The sequence below is a fragment of the Lissotriton vulgaris genome, chromosome 1_1 (genome assembly GCF_964263255.1).
Source record: "Lissotriton vulgaris chromosome 1_1, aLisVul1.2, whole genome shotgun sequence".
NCBI classification, from domain to species: Eukaryota; Metazoa; Chordata; class Amphibia; order Caudata; family Salamandridae; genus Lissotriton; species Lissotriton vulgaris.
Genome location: NC_141685.1, coordinates 1,010,768,871 through 1,010,783,104, shown reverse-complemented (window position 1 = coordinate 1,010,783,104; position 14,234 = coordinate 1,010,768,871). Strand labels below are relative to the sequence as shown.

General features: G+C 45.7%; 1 protein-coding gene across 1 annotated transcript in view; it reads left to right on the top strand.

Annotated features, from left to right (window-relative positions):
• The window catches only part of EVI5L (ecotropic viral integration site 5 like), a 1,294,704-nt gene that overhangs the window by 1,083,639 nt on the left and 196,831 nt on the right, over positions 1 to 14,234 (top strand). Inside the window, exon 15 of the mRNA XM_086928161.1 lies at positions 11,394 to 11,522. Within this exon, the coding sequence (XP_086784287.1) occupies positions 11,394 to 11,522 (129 nt within the window). The remainder of the gene's footprint in view (positions 1 to 11,393; positions 11,523 to 14,234) is intronic.

Here is a 14,234-nt window from a genome sequence, read left to right as displayed (position 1 = left end):
CCATCTGAAAAGGAGAAGGTATTCAAGAAACCTTCTACTGTCCCTCAGGAAGGAAAATTGGATAAGAAAACTTGTCCTTCGATGACGAAAACATCTGGTACGTCGACGACAACATCCAAAATACACTTGGGTTCAATTGCATCTTCGCAGCATCGTCGACGGCGGCTGCAGTGATATCTTCGTCGACGTTTGAGGTACCTGTTCCCTTCTCGTCGACGATGGTGCTTACATCTTTGATGATGATGATGACAGCGAAGATAGCATCGACTGCTGCAACGTCGACAAGAACGACGTCGATGACGACAGCTGTGATGATTCTGACGATGAGCTCGTCGACCACACCGTCGACGATCGGTCCACCGTCGACGAGGTCCATCTCTCCGTCGACGATCCCGTCGACGTTCCCGTTGACGACAAGTTCGTCGACGTTTCCCTCGATGATGAGTTCGTCGTCGACGATTCAAAGGGTCCACATTTCTATAAAGAGACAGCAGATCACTCCAGAGATGACATCCCCTCACAGAGTGACACCCTTGCCTCCAACTTTGCTTTTTGAGGAGGAATTAGATGATGAGGATGGCTCTTATCGGGAAGGTTATAGCTCATTCCAACTTTAAGTGAATATCAAGATTCAGACTCTGACGACTACTATACTGAGGAACGCCATTTTGTTCAGCAAGAGAGGCCTCAACAACAATCTCGTCAGGACATGGTGACAATGCCGTCCTCTCCCATAACGGACTTGCAGATGATGCTACAGGACTACAGGAGAAGGTTTCCATCTCAAGCTTCGGACCATCCTCCATCCATTCCTGCTACTCCTCCAATTACAGTGAAACCTCATGTTTCTCGAGCTTCAGAGCCAGAACCAAGAGAAAGCCATCAGGAAGTTATTGCTATTCAGGATGATAGTGACTCGACTGATAAAGATCATAAGATAGATCTATTCCCAGACCCAGATAGAGATTGGGACGAGTATGTTATTCAAGATCCAGCCTCACCATTGCCGGATCCTGCTACCTCTCCTCCAGCGGACATTGGAGGTTTCCATAACCTTATGGAGAGGGCATCCAAGAGGTTTGGTCTTCCTTTTACAACAGTACAGTCAGACTGTTTCCTTTACGATTTCAAGGAGCTTTACAGAAAATCCATCCATTCAATACCTATAGTCGAACATTTGTGGTCGGAAGGTACAAAGGTGATGCAGAAACCATCTACAGTAATTCCTGTTTTTCCGCAGCTGGAGAAAAAATATAAAGCTCCAGAACACAGTCCTGCTTGCCTGACTAGTCCACCAAAGCCGGACTCAGTTATATCCCAGGCAGCGCAAAGTAAGTCCAAAAATCCATCAGCGCCCCTTTCGACACCGCCAGACAAAGAGGGGAGACGCCTGGACAATGTGGCAAAAAGGTTCTCCTCAATGTCTAGTCTTCTAGTTCGAGCTGCCAATGCTCTTGCAATCCTGGGTAGATATGATCGCCAAATGTGGTGCGATTTATCCTCGTCTGTTGACCAACTTTCAGATGGTGCAAAGGAAGAGGACAGGAAGATACTGGAGGAAGGAGAACGTTCATCTTCAGAAGTGATAGATTGTGCTATGGACATAGCAACCACCGCTTTTCGAACTCTAACGGGATCAGCAGTTTTAAGGCGTCAGGGCTGGCTTCGGGCAACCTGGTTTCGCCAGGAGGATCAAAAAAAGATCTTGAACTTACCTTATGACGGAGAAATGCTTTTTGGGAAACATATAGATGATGCCCTTCAAGACATCAATAAGGACACGGACACGGCAAGGTCCTTGGGGACATTGCATTACCGCAAGGTTCCTTTCAGGGGTGCGAAAGGGAGGTTTTTCGTCGTACGGAGGTGGCAACCAACAACGCTACTCTTCTTACTCACAGTCCTCTCAGTCATACTAGCCCCAATACTCGCAACGCCAAGGCCAATTGGCGTCTTTCTCTCGCCAACCATCAAGAGGACGACAGGGATATCAGGGGAGAGATACTTCTAAACGACAATATCGGCTTCATGGCTCTGTCTACTGTTCCTCCCCCTCTAGTAACATCAATGGGGGCAGGATATCCGAATACCTCCACAACTGGAAAGTTATTACATCGGATCAGTGGGTCCTCAACATCATACAATTCGACCACACACTGGAGTTTCAGAAATTTCCACCATCCAGAGCTCCTCTTGCCAAGGAATCAAAACATCTAAATCTTCTGCGTCTCGAAGTTCAACAGCTGCTCATCAAAGGAGCGATAGAATCGGTTCCTCAGACCGAACGAGGAAAAGGATTCTATTCCAGGTTTTTCCTGGTTCGCAAGACAGAAGAAAAGTGGCGCCCAATTCTAGACCTGAGGGAGCTCAACACCTATCTCATAAAACTCTTTTTTCGGATGGTTTCTTTCCAGGATATATTGTGTCTCCTGAATCCTGGTGATTATATGGTTCTAGAGGACGCATATTTTCATGTTCCCATTCATCCGGCCCACAGGAGGTATCTTCGCTTCACAGTAGCCGAGAGCCACTTTCAGTTCAGAGTCCTACCTTTCGGACTAAGATCTGCACCGCGGATATTTACAAAGGTATTGGCACCAGTGGCAGCTTTTCTCAGAAAAAAGTCTCTACAGGTGTTAAGGACGACTGGCTGATAAAAGCTCCATCCTCTCAAGCAGCCTCAAAAGCAGTCGAGGATTGTATTAAACTTTTCTGTCATCTGGGTCTAGGTCTAAACAGAAGCAAGTCTGTCCTTCTACAGTCCAAGTCGGCAAGATTTCTGGATGCAATTCTGGATACAACTCATTGCAGAGCTTTCCCTTCAGAGGAGAGACAGAACAGACTGATTCTTTCTGCCAACCAATTTCAAAGGAAACAAACTCTTTAGTCCGTCAGTTCAAATCCCTTCTAGGATCGATGTCCTCTTGCATTGCATTGATTCCGCACTGCAGGCTTCACATGCGTCCCCTGGAGGAACAATTAGACTTGCAATGGCGTCAAGCAGAGGGGTCTTTCGAGGACAGGATAAAGATTACTCCTGTCATGAAGAAGGCAATCAGGTGGTGGACTATAACAAGCAATATCGAGGAAGGTCTCTCCTTCACGGTTCCTCCTTCTCCGTTAGTTCTGACCACAGACGCTTCTCTAGAAGGCTGGGGAGCGGTATTACAGGATCTTCAAGTGAGCGATCACTGGTCTCCAGAGCTTCACACCTCTCATATCAACCTACTGGAACTGCGAGCAATTCGTTTATCTCTACAAGCTTTCCTTCCAAAAATTCGGAATTCTACAGTCCTGGTGCGTACAGACAACACAACGGCCATGCATTATGTGAACAAGCAGGGCAGAACAAAATCCAAACTTCTTTCAAGGGAAGCACAGGAGATCTGGGAATGGGTTATTCATCACCAGATATCTCTCTCAGCAGAACATTTTTCAGGTTACCTCCATTTGGAGGCAGATACATTGAGCCGCCTAAGGTCGGTCTCCCACGAATGGAAATTGGATCAGAGAACTCTCGAAAGAATATTCTCTCGTTGGGGCACTCCTCTTATAGGCCTGTTAGCGACTCCAGAGAACAAGAAATGCCAATTCTACGCAAGCAGGTATCACCATCGAGGTTCGTTGGGGAATGCCCTTTCGATAGCCTGGTCAGGCGCATTTCTTTACGCATTTCCACCGATTCCTTTGATACCAAGGATACTGAGGAAACTCAAGACGGAACCCTGCACCATGATTTTAATAGCCCCAGCTTGGCCCCGCCAATTTTGGTTCACGGTGCTCCTCCTTCTGTCTCAGGATCAACAAATTCTCCTACGCCCCATTCCTACCCTGCTGACAATGTCCCAGGGTCAAGTAATGCATCCGGGCCCAAGCTCTCTGCAATTGACAGCTTGGCTCCTGAGCACCGGGAGTTCAGTGCTTTAGATATCCCTCAAGATTGCAAGGACATTTTAGCTCAAGCTCAGGCTCCTAGTACAAACAGGACCTATCATGCAAAATGGAAGTGTTTTTGTGCATGGTGCCAAAAGGAAAATCTTCATCCTTTTACTTTGGCTCCTCATAAGATCTTTGGCCAACTCAGGTCTTCAACACTCTTCCATTAAGGTGCATCTGGCCGCGATCTCTAGATTCAGACGAACAACCTCTGGCCTTTCTCTTTTCCGCGAGGTTGATCAAGCAATTCCTGAAGGGTCTATTCAGGGCTTTCCGTCCGGTGAGACCACCTCCTCCAAGTTGGCAACTCAACCTGGTCCTTGCCCATCTCATGAGGGCTCCTTTTGAACCAATACATAAAGCTGACATGAAGTTTGTGTCATCAAAAATTGCTTTTCTTCTGGCGATAACGTCAGCCAGGAGGGTTGGAGAACTTCAAGCTCTCACAATTGTTGAGCCTTTCAAAAAGGAATCTTTGATTTGACGGGCAAATCCGAAATTTATCCCAAAAGTCCCTTTGGATTTTCACCTAAATGAGCCTATAGTTCTAAAGTCTTTCTTTCCTCGACCTTCATCTCTGGCGGAGAGATCTCTCCACACTTTGGATGTCCAAAGATGCCTGAAGTTCTATCTTCTATGTACAAAAGAATTCAGGAAGACTTCGCAACTTTTTGTCGCTTTTAGCGCTCAAAAAAAAGGTGTGCCCCTGTCAAAACAGGGGATATCATGTTGGATTGCCAGCACAATTCATTTCGGTCATCAAGCAGCAGGTAAGCCGCTGAAGGGATGGATCAAAGCTCATTCTACGAGATCAGTGTCATTATCTACGGCTCTGTTCTCTGGTGTCCCTATCAAGGACATTTGTTGGGCAGCTACATGGAGCAGTGCCCATTCATTCACGAACACTACTGTTTGGATTCTTCCACAAGGAGTGACAAGCAGTCCTGAGGAATTTATTCCAGTGAGCGGTGACCTTTCCCTTCTATCCCTCCTTCCTTTTAGTGCACATTTTGTATTTGATAATATTGCCCATCTACTGTTACAAAGTGTTTTGACTATCTATGATAATACTTATACTGTGTTATGCTGATATGCATGTAACAAAATGTGCATTTGTTGCTTACTGCTAGCTACTCTGATACAAAGCATGGGAATCTATGAAAGTCTAATACTGGGGCAAGAAAACAAGTTACTTACCTGTAACTTTGGTTCCCCAGTATTGGTACTTTCATAGATTCCCATGCGCCCACCCGCCTCCCCTGGGAAAGCTCAGCCTTCAGCACATGTAATTACTTTTACACAACGGCTACGAAAATCTGAGGCTCTGAGGCTTTCTCAGCAGGGTTCAATGGGGTGAGGCTACTCTGATTGGTTGTTGCAATTTTTTTTTGGTCTCTTTTACAAAAAGAGGCAGATAGGCTACAAATGAGATGAGACCTAGGCCTGTCTTTCACTTTTGTACCTACTGCTATGGTATTTTTCTATTACTGAGGCTCCCATTCCGATGATCAGGGAATAATACAAAGCATGGGAATCTATGAGAGTATCAATACAGGGGAACCGAAGTGACAGGTAAGTAACTTGTTTTCATCTTGAGGTGAGAAATGCAGAGAAGAGGTGAGTGATTCTAGGCCCTGCGGGCAGCGGGAGCTTAGTGACTCACCTGCACAGAATGAAAATGGATCCTGTGGGGCTGCTGCCTTACCGTGGGACCTGATGCAAGACCCTGTTGGATGATGGAGAAGATGGGCATATCCCAAACTTGCAGGGGTTTACGTTACCTTAAACGTCAAACTCAGATGCTTCTAAGAGTTTTACCATGGCACAACACACTCTAGATGGTGGGGCCAGGAGAGATGTCCCTGGAAGGGTAAATTGACAGTGTAAAAAATAAGAGATTAGAATCCACTGGGTTGTGGCTGGACTGACTGTCTGCACTATAAAAGCATACATCCTGTGCATTACGGCGCATTTCCCCCAGGTACTACAGAACATGATGATCAAGATAACATGGAAACTAAACTGGAAGTGAAAACTGCAGTCGTGCCTCTCTTAAATAGGCACAAAATAGATACACTCAATTCCCATATAGACACAATGGCCACTTGAAAAGAATTGCTAAACATGAAGATCATTTGACTGAAGCAGAGAACAGAAGATCATAATGGAAGGATGGTCTTAAAGGCAATAAAGAAAAAACTACTGAAGATGGATAAAGTAATTTCACTTAACAAAGGCAAACCGCGACTTGAAAGCAAGATCAAGGTGTACTAATGTATGCATTCTTGGGATCCCATAACCCCAGACAGACACGGGAAATATTGAGACGTTTGTTGAGGATGTGCTGATATCCCTGTTAGATCTGATCACTTCTCTAGGTTATTTGTGATGGAGTGAGCACATCACTCTTTGGTGGCTTGCCCGCCATCAGTATTCACTGTCAGACCCACCATTGTCAGGCTCCTAAACATTAGAGACAGACACCTGATCCTCCAATTAGCTAGAGAGATGAGGGACCTCCAATATAAGGGATCCTGTGAATCATTTCACCCTTACTTAATGCTTGCAGTCCAGACATGTTGTGACACCGTGACATCTTTTGACCAACTCTTTATTTCTTTTGAGCACCTCCAATAAGTGCTGTCCTATATCAAAACAAGCATTTACAATGCAATGGTTTTGCCTTTGTTAAAGTTAGAGCTATTGGCATTGCTCTTGACATTATTTTTATTTATGTTTTTTTTAACATAAATAAATGGCATTGTCATTTACAATAGCAGGGCACAGGGAAGGGGGCGGAGAGAGACTAAGGAGAGCTGCGGGCTCAGGGAAGGGGGGCAAGGAGAGACGAAGGAGAGCTGTGGGCTCAGGGAAGGGGGGGGGGGCGAGGAGAGACGAAGGAGAGCTGCGGGCTGTTGTAATGCTTGCATGGATGAGTTGATGGATGCATGGATGGGTGCATGCATGGATGGGTGTATGGATAGATGCATGGATGGGTGGATGGATAGATGCATATATACAGCCAATCCCTCAACAATTTATGCAATCCACCAACCCATCCAACCAACAACCCATCCATGCATCCACCCATACATCCATGCATCATGCATACATCCATCCATCAGGCATCCATCCACCCACTGCGTCCCACTCCGACCCCTCTAAATATAACTCATTTTTTCTGTATATAGAGATGACTGTATTCACTAGTATATGCAGTAGACCTTTCTACTCTAACATTCCTATGTGACTCTTGCAGTACATCTATTCATATCCCTTCCATATGTATATAGAAATATAACGAGAATCAACAGTCTCTTCTTTGTGTGACTACATCTAGTACATTTCAATTGTTTTCCTATTTGTATCTTTTACTTAACGCATGTAAATCAAAGTCCTTAGGTTTGGCAACTGGTTCTTATGTAAAGCGCTCTGACACCTTCGGGTAAAGTTTGCGCTACATAAAATCACATTAAATAAAACTTTACCCCACAAATCCAACCATCCATTTGTGCCTAGGCTTACATTTTACGGCCTCGAAGCACACAGAGAAGGGACAGTTTACTAAGTCGAGGCTTTGTAGGTTGAATGGCAGGGGACCGTTTTAGGTGCCAAGGGAGGGTAGGGAGCAGAGTCAGAGTACTTCACGGAGGTAGGGGCAGTTTTTTATGGTTCAGGGCAGGGGGCTGCGGTACTTTTTGGAGCATGGCCTTATTTTAAAGGGCTCAGTTCAGGTGGAGGAACGGCACAAAACACCAGGCAGACAGAGGGCAGAAGGACACAAAAACGAGGGGAAACAATTATAACTGAGGGCAGATTGGCACAAAAAACTAGGCAGACAGAGGGAAGAAGGACATAAAACGAGGGGAAACAATTATAACTGAGGGCAGATTGGCACAAAAAACTAGGCAGACAGAGGGAAGAAGGACACAAAAACGAGGGGGGATGATTCTAACGGAGGGCAGAACGGCACAAATCACGAGGCAGACAGAGGGCAGAAGGACACAAAAACGAGGGGGGGATGATTGTAACAGCGGGCAGAACGGCACAAAACACGAAAAAGTGCAAGCGATACCTTTACAATAGCACTTCACCAAATACCACCTAGTCGTCACACAAATCCACATAAGGGGGAAAAACTCATTGCAATACCTGAAGTAAAGCACCTGTTGAAGGTCATAGATTGATTATAAAAATTATATATTCTTGGTGCTCAAAACGCTGGTGCCCTTCACCCGCAACCACAAATTAAAACCTTTTGCCAGAAAAATCTCTTGCCGAGTCTCCGTTGATAATACTGAGCATGTAATGCCTTTATCAGCAGTGCTTGCACCACCTTGTAGTACTGTCATAAACATGCCAAGTCACTCATTCGCTCAAAAAAAAAAAAGGGCGCAGATGAGAATGCGTCGGAGCAATACCAATAAATACAGTATTCAAATGCAGATGGTGGGTGCATATAGAATGGTATCAAATCAACAAAAATGCAAAACACCTTGAAATACCTTAAGCCAAGCACGTGACAGCGATAGACCCCAGCAGAGCGAGAACACAGCAAGTAACACCCGTCTGCACATGCATCCATGCAGGGACCCCCCCGGGCCTTTGTTTTGCCACCAGCATATCTTGCGGAAGCATGGAAACATGCAGCCATGCACTGGCAGCGTTAAATCGCTCTTCAAAAGGTGCCCTTTTTTTCTTTTTAAAGTTTAATATAGCGCTAGCTTGACCTGTGGGTATCAGAGCCGTTTACATACACACAAGAGGTAAGGAAGCAAAACAGATTTAAAAAAAAATATGTCGTGAAAAATAGGTAAACAGGGGAGGGAGAGAAAACCATTATCGCGCTTGCCTTTACTCAGCCACGATTAATATTAGATATATATTTTATACAATCCTGTTTGCGCAAATTACTTTCGATGCATGTTTAAGGTTAACAAGGTCTATAGAAAGGCCTGCTAGCAGTTAAATATAAACCCCGGATTACCTGCAGCAGAACAAATTACTCAACTTTCCGGTTCAGAGTAATCTTATTCCAAGAACAACGTCTCCGGTAAAGTGAAACCAGAGGGAACACTGCTGGCACAAATTCTCTAACTGGTCATGACTCATGTTGATTTTGCGACCTCGTTAAGGGGTAGTAGGACCCATGCACTACAGACATTAATGAAGCGCAATGGCAAGATAATTGCTAAAGTACATTCCCAGGCTGTTCCCATATCCAGCCATAAGAAGAAGAGCATGTGAGCACATGAAGAAATCGGTGTCATAGGTAGGGATGAAGCGGAAACACGGACAGCGGGAGGGGAGGGAGGGTGGGAACGGACAGCGAAAGGGGATGCCGCGGACAATGCGGGGAACAGCTGTGGACCGGGACAGGGCTCAGCAGGGCGCCTGAGGTGAGTCCGGCTCGTGGCAGCGTTTAAGACGTGCGGCGCTGAGCGGGGCCTCCGAGGGGCTCTGCGGGCTGTCAGGGGTCATACCCCAGGGCCACACCAACTATGCACCCTTCGTGAATAATCCATAACTACTGGACAAACTGGTTCTAAGCCATTTAGTCTCAAGCAGTATAAAAAGTACAGTTTTTTAAAGTGGCTTTTCTACTAAACCATTGAGGATAAATACCTGTTTTTCAACGCCAAGGCCGGTACACTTGTACGGGTGGGCGCAGTGCAAGCTCTCAGCCAGCGGGGAGGCGGCGAGCGGTGCGGTCCGGCAAGAGGGGGGTGAAGCGGGTAGAAGCGGCCCTGGGACACAGTGCAAACACGGCTCGAGGTCGGAGCGGGTCACACGGGCGGGCGGCAGCAATCACGGCTTCACGTTGCTCAGAAAGGAGAGTGGGAGTGGGGGCATCAAGTCTGGGGCGGCAATGGAAGGGTCTAAAACCACCTTCCCCATTAACAGTATTACAGAGAGCGGGGGGGCGGAGGCGGGAACGGGCACCGGGAGAGCCAACACCCAGAGATGCAGGCTGGGCCACGGGATTGCCAGCAGCCGCCGCTGCCCCCAGTACAGAACCACATCGCTGCCGGCGGCTGAGATCCCCAGGGCTCCTGTACTCCCGAGCCTCCTGCACGCACGGGTCCTCCCACAGGACACGGCAGAGTGAGCTCTGCTCTGAGGGGAGCCGACCCTCGCTGTCCCTCTGAGAGGTCCAAAGGGGAGAACTCTCCGACCGCCTCCAAGATGAACGGACAAGTACAACCACGCCCAGGGAAGAAAACGCGGGAACGCCCCCGAATCTGGTCCGGCCTTGACGGACAGATCCGGCTTCCAATGGCTAGCCTCCATTTATGGAGCTAGCCAATGGGAGCCGGGGGACGTTCCTATATCCCATATTGTAATCATTAGGATTTCGCCTGCGCAACCGCCTCCTGACCGCCTCCAAGTCGAACGGACAAGTACAACCACGCCCATGGAAGAAAACGCGGGAACGCCCCCGAATATGGTCCAGCCTTGACGGACAGATCCGGCTTCCAATGGCTAGCCTCCATTTAAGGAGCTAGCCAATGGGAGCCGGGGGACGTTCCTATATCCCATATTGTAATCATTAGGATTTCGCCTGCGCGAACTGCTTGCGCAGTAACGCCAGGCAAAACCTAAAAAGGTAATCACCTGTGGTTTCCACCCTCAAAGCTTTCTGCCGAGTCAAAGCTTTGGGGCATCTTCATTACAGAATAGAGGCCACTCCACCAAAGGCATGGCTGCCAAATTTGCACTATTCACTGAAAGGCGCATAAAAAACATTTGCGAAGCAGCAACATGGATTACCAGTGACTACAGTTCTCTAGCATTGGGCTCTTTCAAAGATTCACATGCAACACATCCTCTTCCCCTTTTCTGAAGATATGTCACTTTTGGCAAGCTTTGAAAATCTGATAGTTGAAGTCTCTGTGAGGTGTATGAACCGAGTCTCTCCGTCTCATTTACCAGAGTTGGAGCCCTAAACTAAACTTTTCTATAACTTTATATAAACGTTATTTGAGTGTATCTGTATAAGATATGTAACATTGACTACCAAGGGTTCCCAGTCTGAAAGTGAATAATTCAAGCGTTTGAATCTTTGAACAATAACAACACTGGAGAACTGTAGTTACAGGCAAATAACTTTCTTCTGCAGTGCTGTGTTCTATGGCAATTACATTCTGTACTCTTTGACTTGTCTTTTCATTAAGATTATTGCTGGTTTCATTTTCCTGCTTGAAAAAAGCTGTGGAAATACTTGCATTTTTTATTGTCTCTCTTGCATCATGACGCCTGGTAGTCTTCTATTCCCAATGAGGCAGATCGATGTAAAAAGGTGTTTTAAATTCCTCATCCAAAAAAAAATGACAATCCGTGGAATTCAAGATGTCAGTATTGGAGGAATATTGTCACTTCTTATGTAGCTATCTCTACTTGTGTTTTTCCTAACTAGATTATTCATGCATACTGTAATGTGCGAATCTTGTTTGCAGAGTGATCCGCGCTTCACTGAGGAGTTTGTGTCCCACTTGGAGATGGAGCTGGAACAATCTCGACTACGGGAGATGGAGACCCTTAGCGCTCTGAAGGAGATGCAGGACAAAGTTCTGGACATGGAGAAGGTGGGACAAATTTATGTTTTTGCTGTTAGCAGATATGACCTGGTGCTAACAGTATCTATAGATGAGGTCATTATAACACATAAAACAGTGGGTGTGAAAGTTTTAATGACTTTGACATCCCGTAATACATAGCTTCACACTGATAATAGGTTGAAAACGAGAAGAATTCTGCTAACGGTAGGGATCAAACAAGGTGGACAGTTTGTTGACATCGGGCAATTCAGATAAAAGACTGTATTACTTCAGGAGATTTCGTTTTTCAGCAATAGTTTACTGGCATTTAACAAAATATGCGTACAATTGGGGTGGTGGGCTGTCATAAAGTTTGTTAATGAATCAGAGGTTGTGGAGAACTGAAAAAAGGTAGAGGGAAAGATGTATAAAGCAACGTGAGGAACTTAATACAAATTAACGAGAATCCTGACATGAGTGATCAAAAGGGAAATTCTGTGAAAAAGCTTCCAATGTTTATTTGTGATGAGTAGATTATCGGAATAATGAAAAATTATAATAAAAAAAAGTTAACAAATCAGCTCATCATAGCGCAGTGATTCGTTTTGTTTGAAAAGGGTCTTCCAGTGAGGACCATGTAATTGAGATGTCCTAGAGAGCAGCTCAGTGGAGCAAAACAAATAAAATATTATGCAGCCAAATGATTAAGACACAGTGAACCGTTTTAACTTTAATCGGAAACTTTGAATTGGTTTCAATGAACATAATCAATCATACTCCTCTGCAAAATGTCTTAATTGCCAGATGTCTCATAATATGGATGTCTCCTTTGTGTGTTGATGAAAATGTGACTGGGATTGAGCGCAAAGCCAGCTCATTTCTTGTATCATGGTACCACCTTTCTAAAAGTAATCTGGACGATCTTTCTTTATAGTGATAGTAGAAAGTGAGAGTGCCATAGAAGGATGGCCTTCATTGCGCTTCGAAGCGGTGGCATTGTAAGCATCAGGGAGTGGCTGTGAGTCTTAATGATTTTAAGTTTATAAATTTATTATCGAACTATAATAAATTATTTACTTGTTGTTTCACAAGTGGGTAAACCTAAAGAAAGATGGTATGTTCCTGAAAGGAGATAGTCTGGATAATTTAGGGTGAGTTCACTTGCATTGCCTAATGCCTAAGAAACTTCAACATACTGGGCAAAAGCACATTTTCCCTAATTTTTGCTTATGCCAGCCAACAAAATAGCAGTTAAATTTCAGAAACACAGCAACTGATACAAGTCTTTGCGGTGGTTGCTGCATTGGCGCCACCGTTTTAATAGAAAGGGTCAAATATATGGAAATACGGAATGAATGGAGACAACAATCTAAAGCAAGCATTGGCAAAGCCAATAGGTTTCACCTACACAAGGGCTTTCAGCTTTGCCAATGTCTTTTACCCATGTTGTACAGCATAGTGGAGTGGATGGTGTAGAGGAGTGTGGAGTGAAGTGGCGTACAGTGGAGTGGAGTGGCATAGAGTAGAGTTGAGTGGCGTAGAATGAAGTGAGGTACACTAGAGTGGAGTAGCGTGGAGTGGCATGCTATGGAGTGGAGTTGCATAGAGTGGAGTTGCGTAGAGTGGTGTGGAATAGAGTGGCATTGTGGGGAATGGAGTGGGGTGGGGTGGCACTGTGTGAAGTGGTGTGGTGTAGCATAGAGTACAGTGGGGCACTGTAGAGTAGAGAAGAATGGTGAAGAGTCCATTGGCATAGAGTAGAGTGGAGCAATGTAGCGTGACATAGAGTGCAGTGCTGTAGAGTGGCGGATAGTGCACTGGGGTAGAATGTAGCAGCGTTGAGTTGTGTGCAGTGGCATAGAGTAGAGTGGTGCACAGTAAAGCAGAGCGGCATATTGTGCACCGGGGTAGAATGCAGTGGTGCAGAGTTGTGTGCTGTGGTGTAGATGCAGTGGGATGGAGTACAGTGATGTAGAGTACAGTGCAATTACTTTGAATATTGTAGAGTGCAGTGATGCAGAGTAGAGTGCAATGGCATAGCGTGCATTGTCCGAGAGATTAGTGACGCAGAGTGCAGTGGAGTTAGGTGCAGTGTCTCAGAGTACAGTGGAGTAGAGTGGTGCAGATTAGAGTGCAGTGGTGTTAAATGGTGCAGAGTTGAGTGGCACTGAGTGCAGGGGCTTAGGGCGGTGCAGTGTAAATATAGTGGCGTAGACTACTGTTGTGCAGAGCAGAGTACAGTGTTGTAGAGTGCAGTGACATAAAGTACAGTGGTATAGAAGGGTGCACAGTAGATAGGCCTAGAGTATAGTGGTGCAGAGTAGAGTGCAGTGGCATAGAGAAGAGTGGTGCAAAGTAGTGTGTCATAGAGTGTAGTGTATATTAAAGAAAACTGCAGTGGAGAGGATTGTTACAGAGTAGAGTGGTGCAGAAAGGAGTAAAGTGGCGTAGAGTGTAGTTGCGTAGAGTACAGAATTAAAGGGGTGGGAGGGAAAGAAGAAGCTTGGATAGGGGACAGGTAAGAGTGAATAGAAGCTACATGGACCAGGATATGGGAAACGGACTGAAAACACAAGTACTCATATGGATTGCTTAAACACAATGTAAAAAGTAGTTCCAAAAACGAGAGCAGTGGATGGACACAAGCACTTGGTCCATGCTCCAAGGAATGGCCAAACACAAGAAGAGAACATGAAGCCGTTATGCTGTGAAAACAGGAGCAAAGCAAATGAGAGTGATCCTGAGGCAAATGAATGGTAA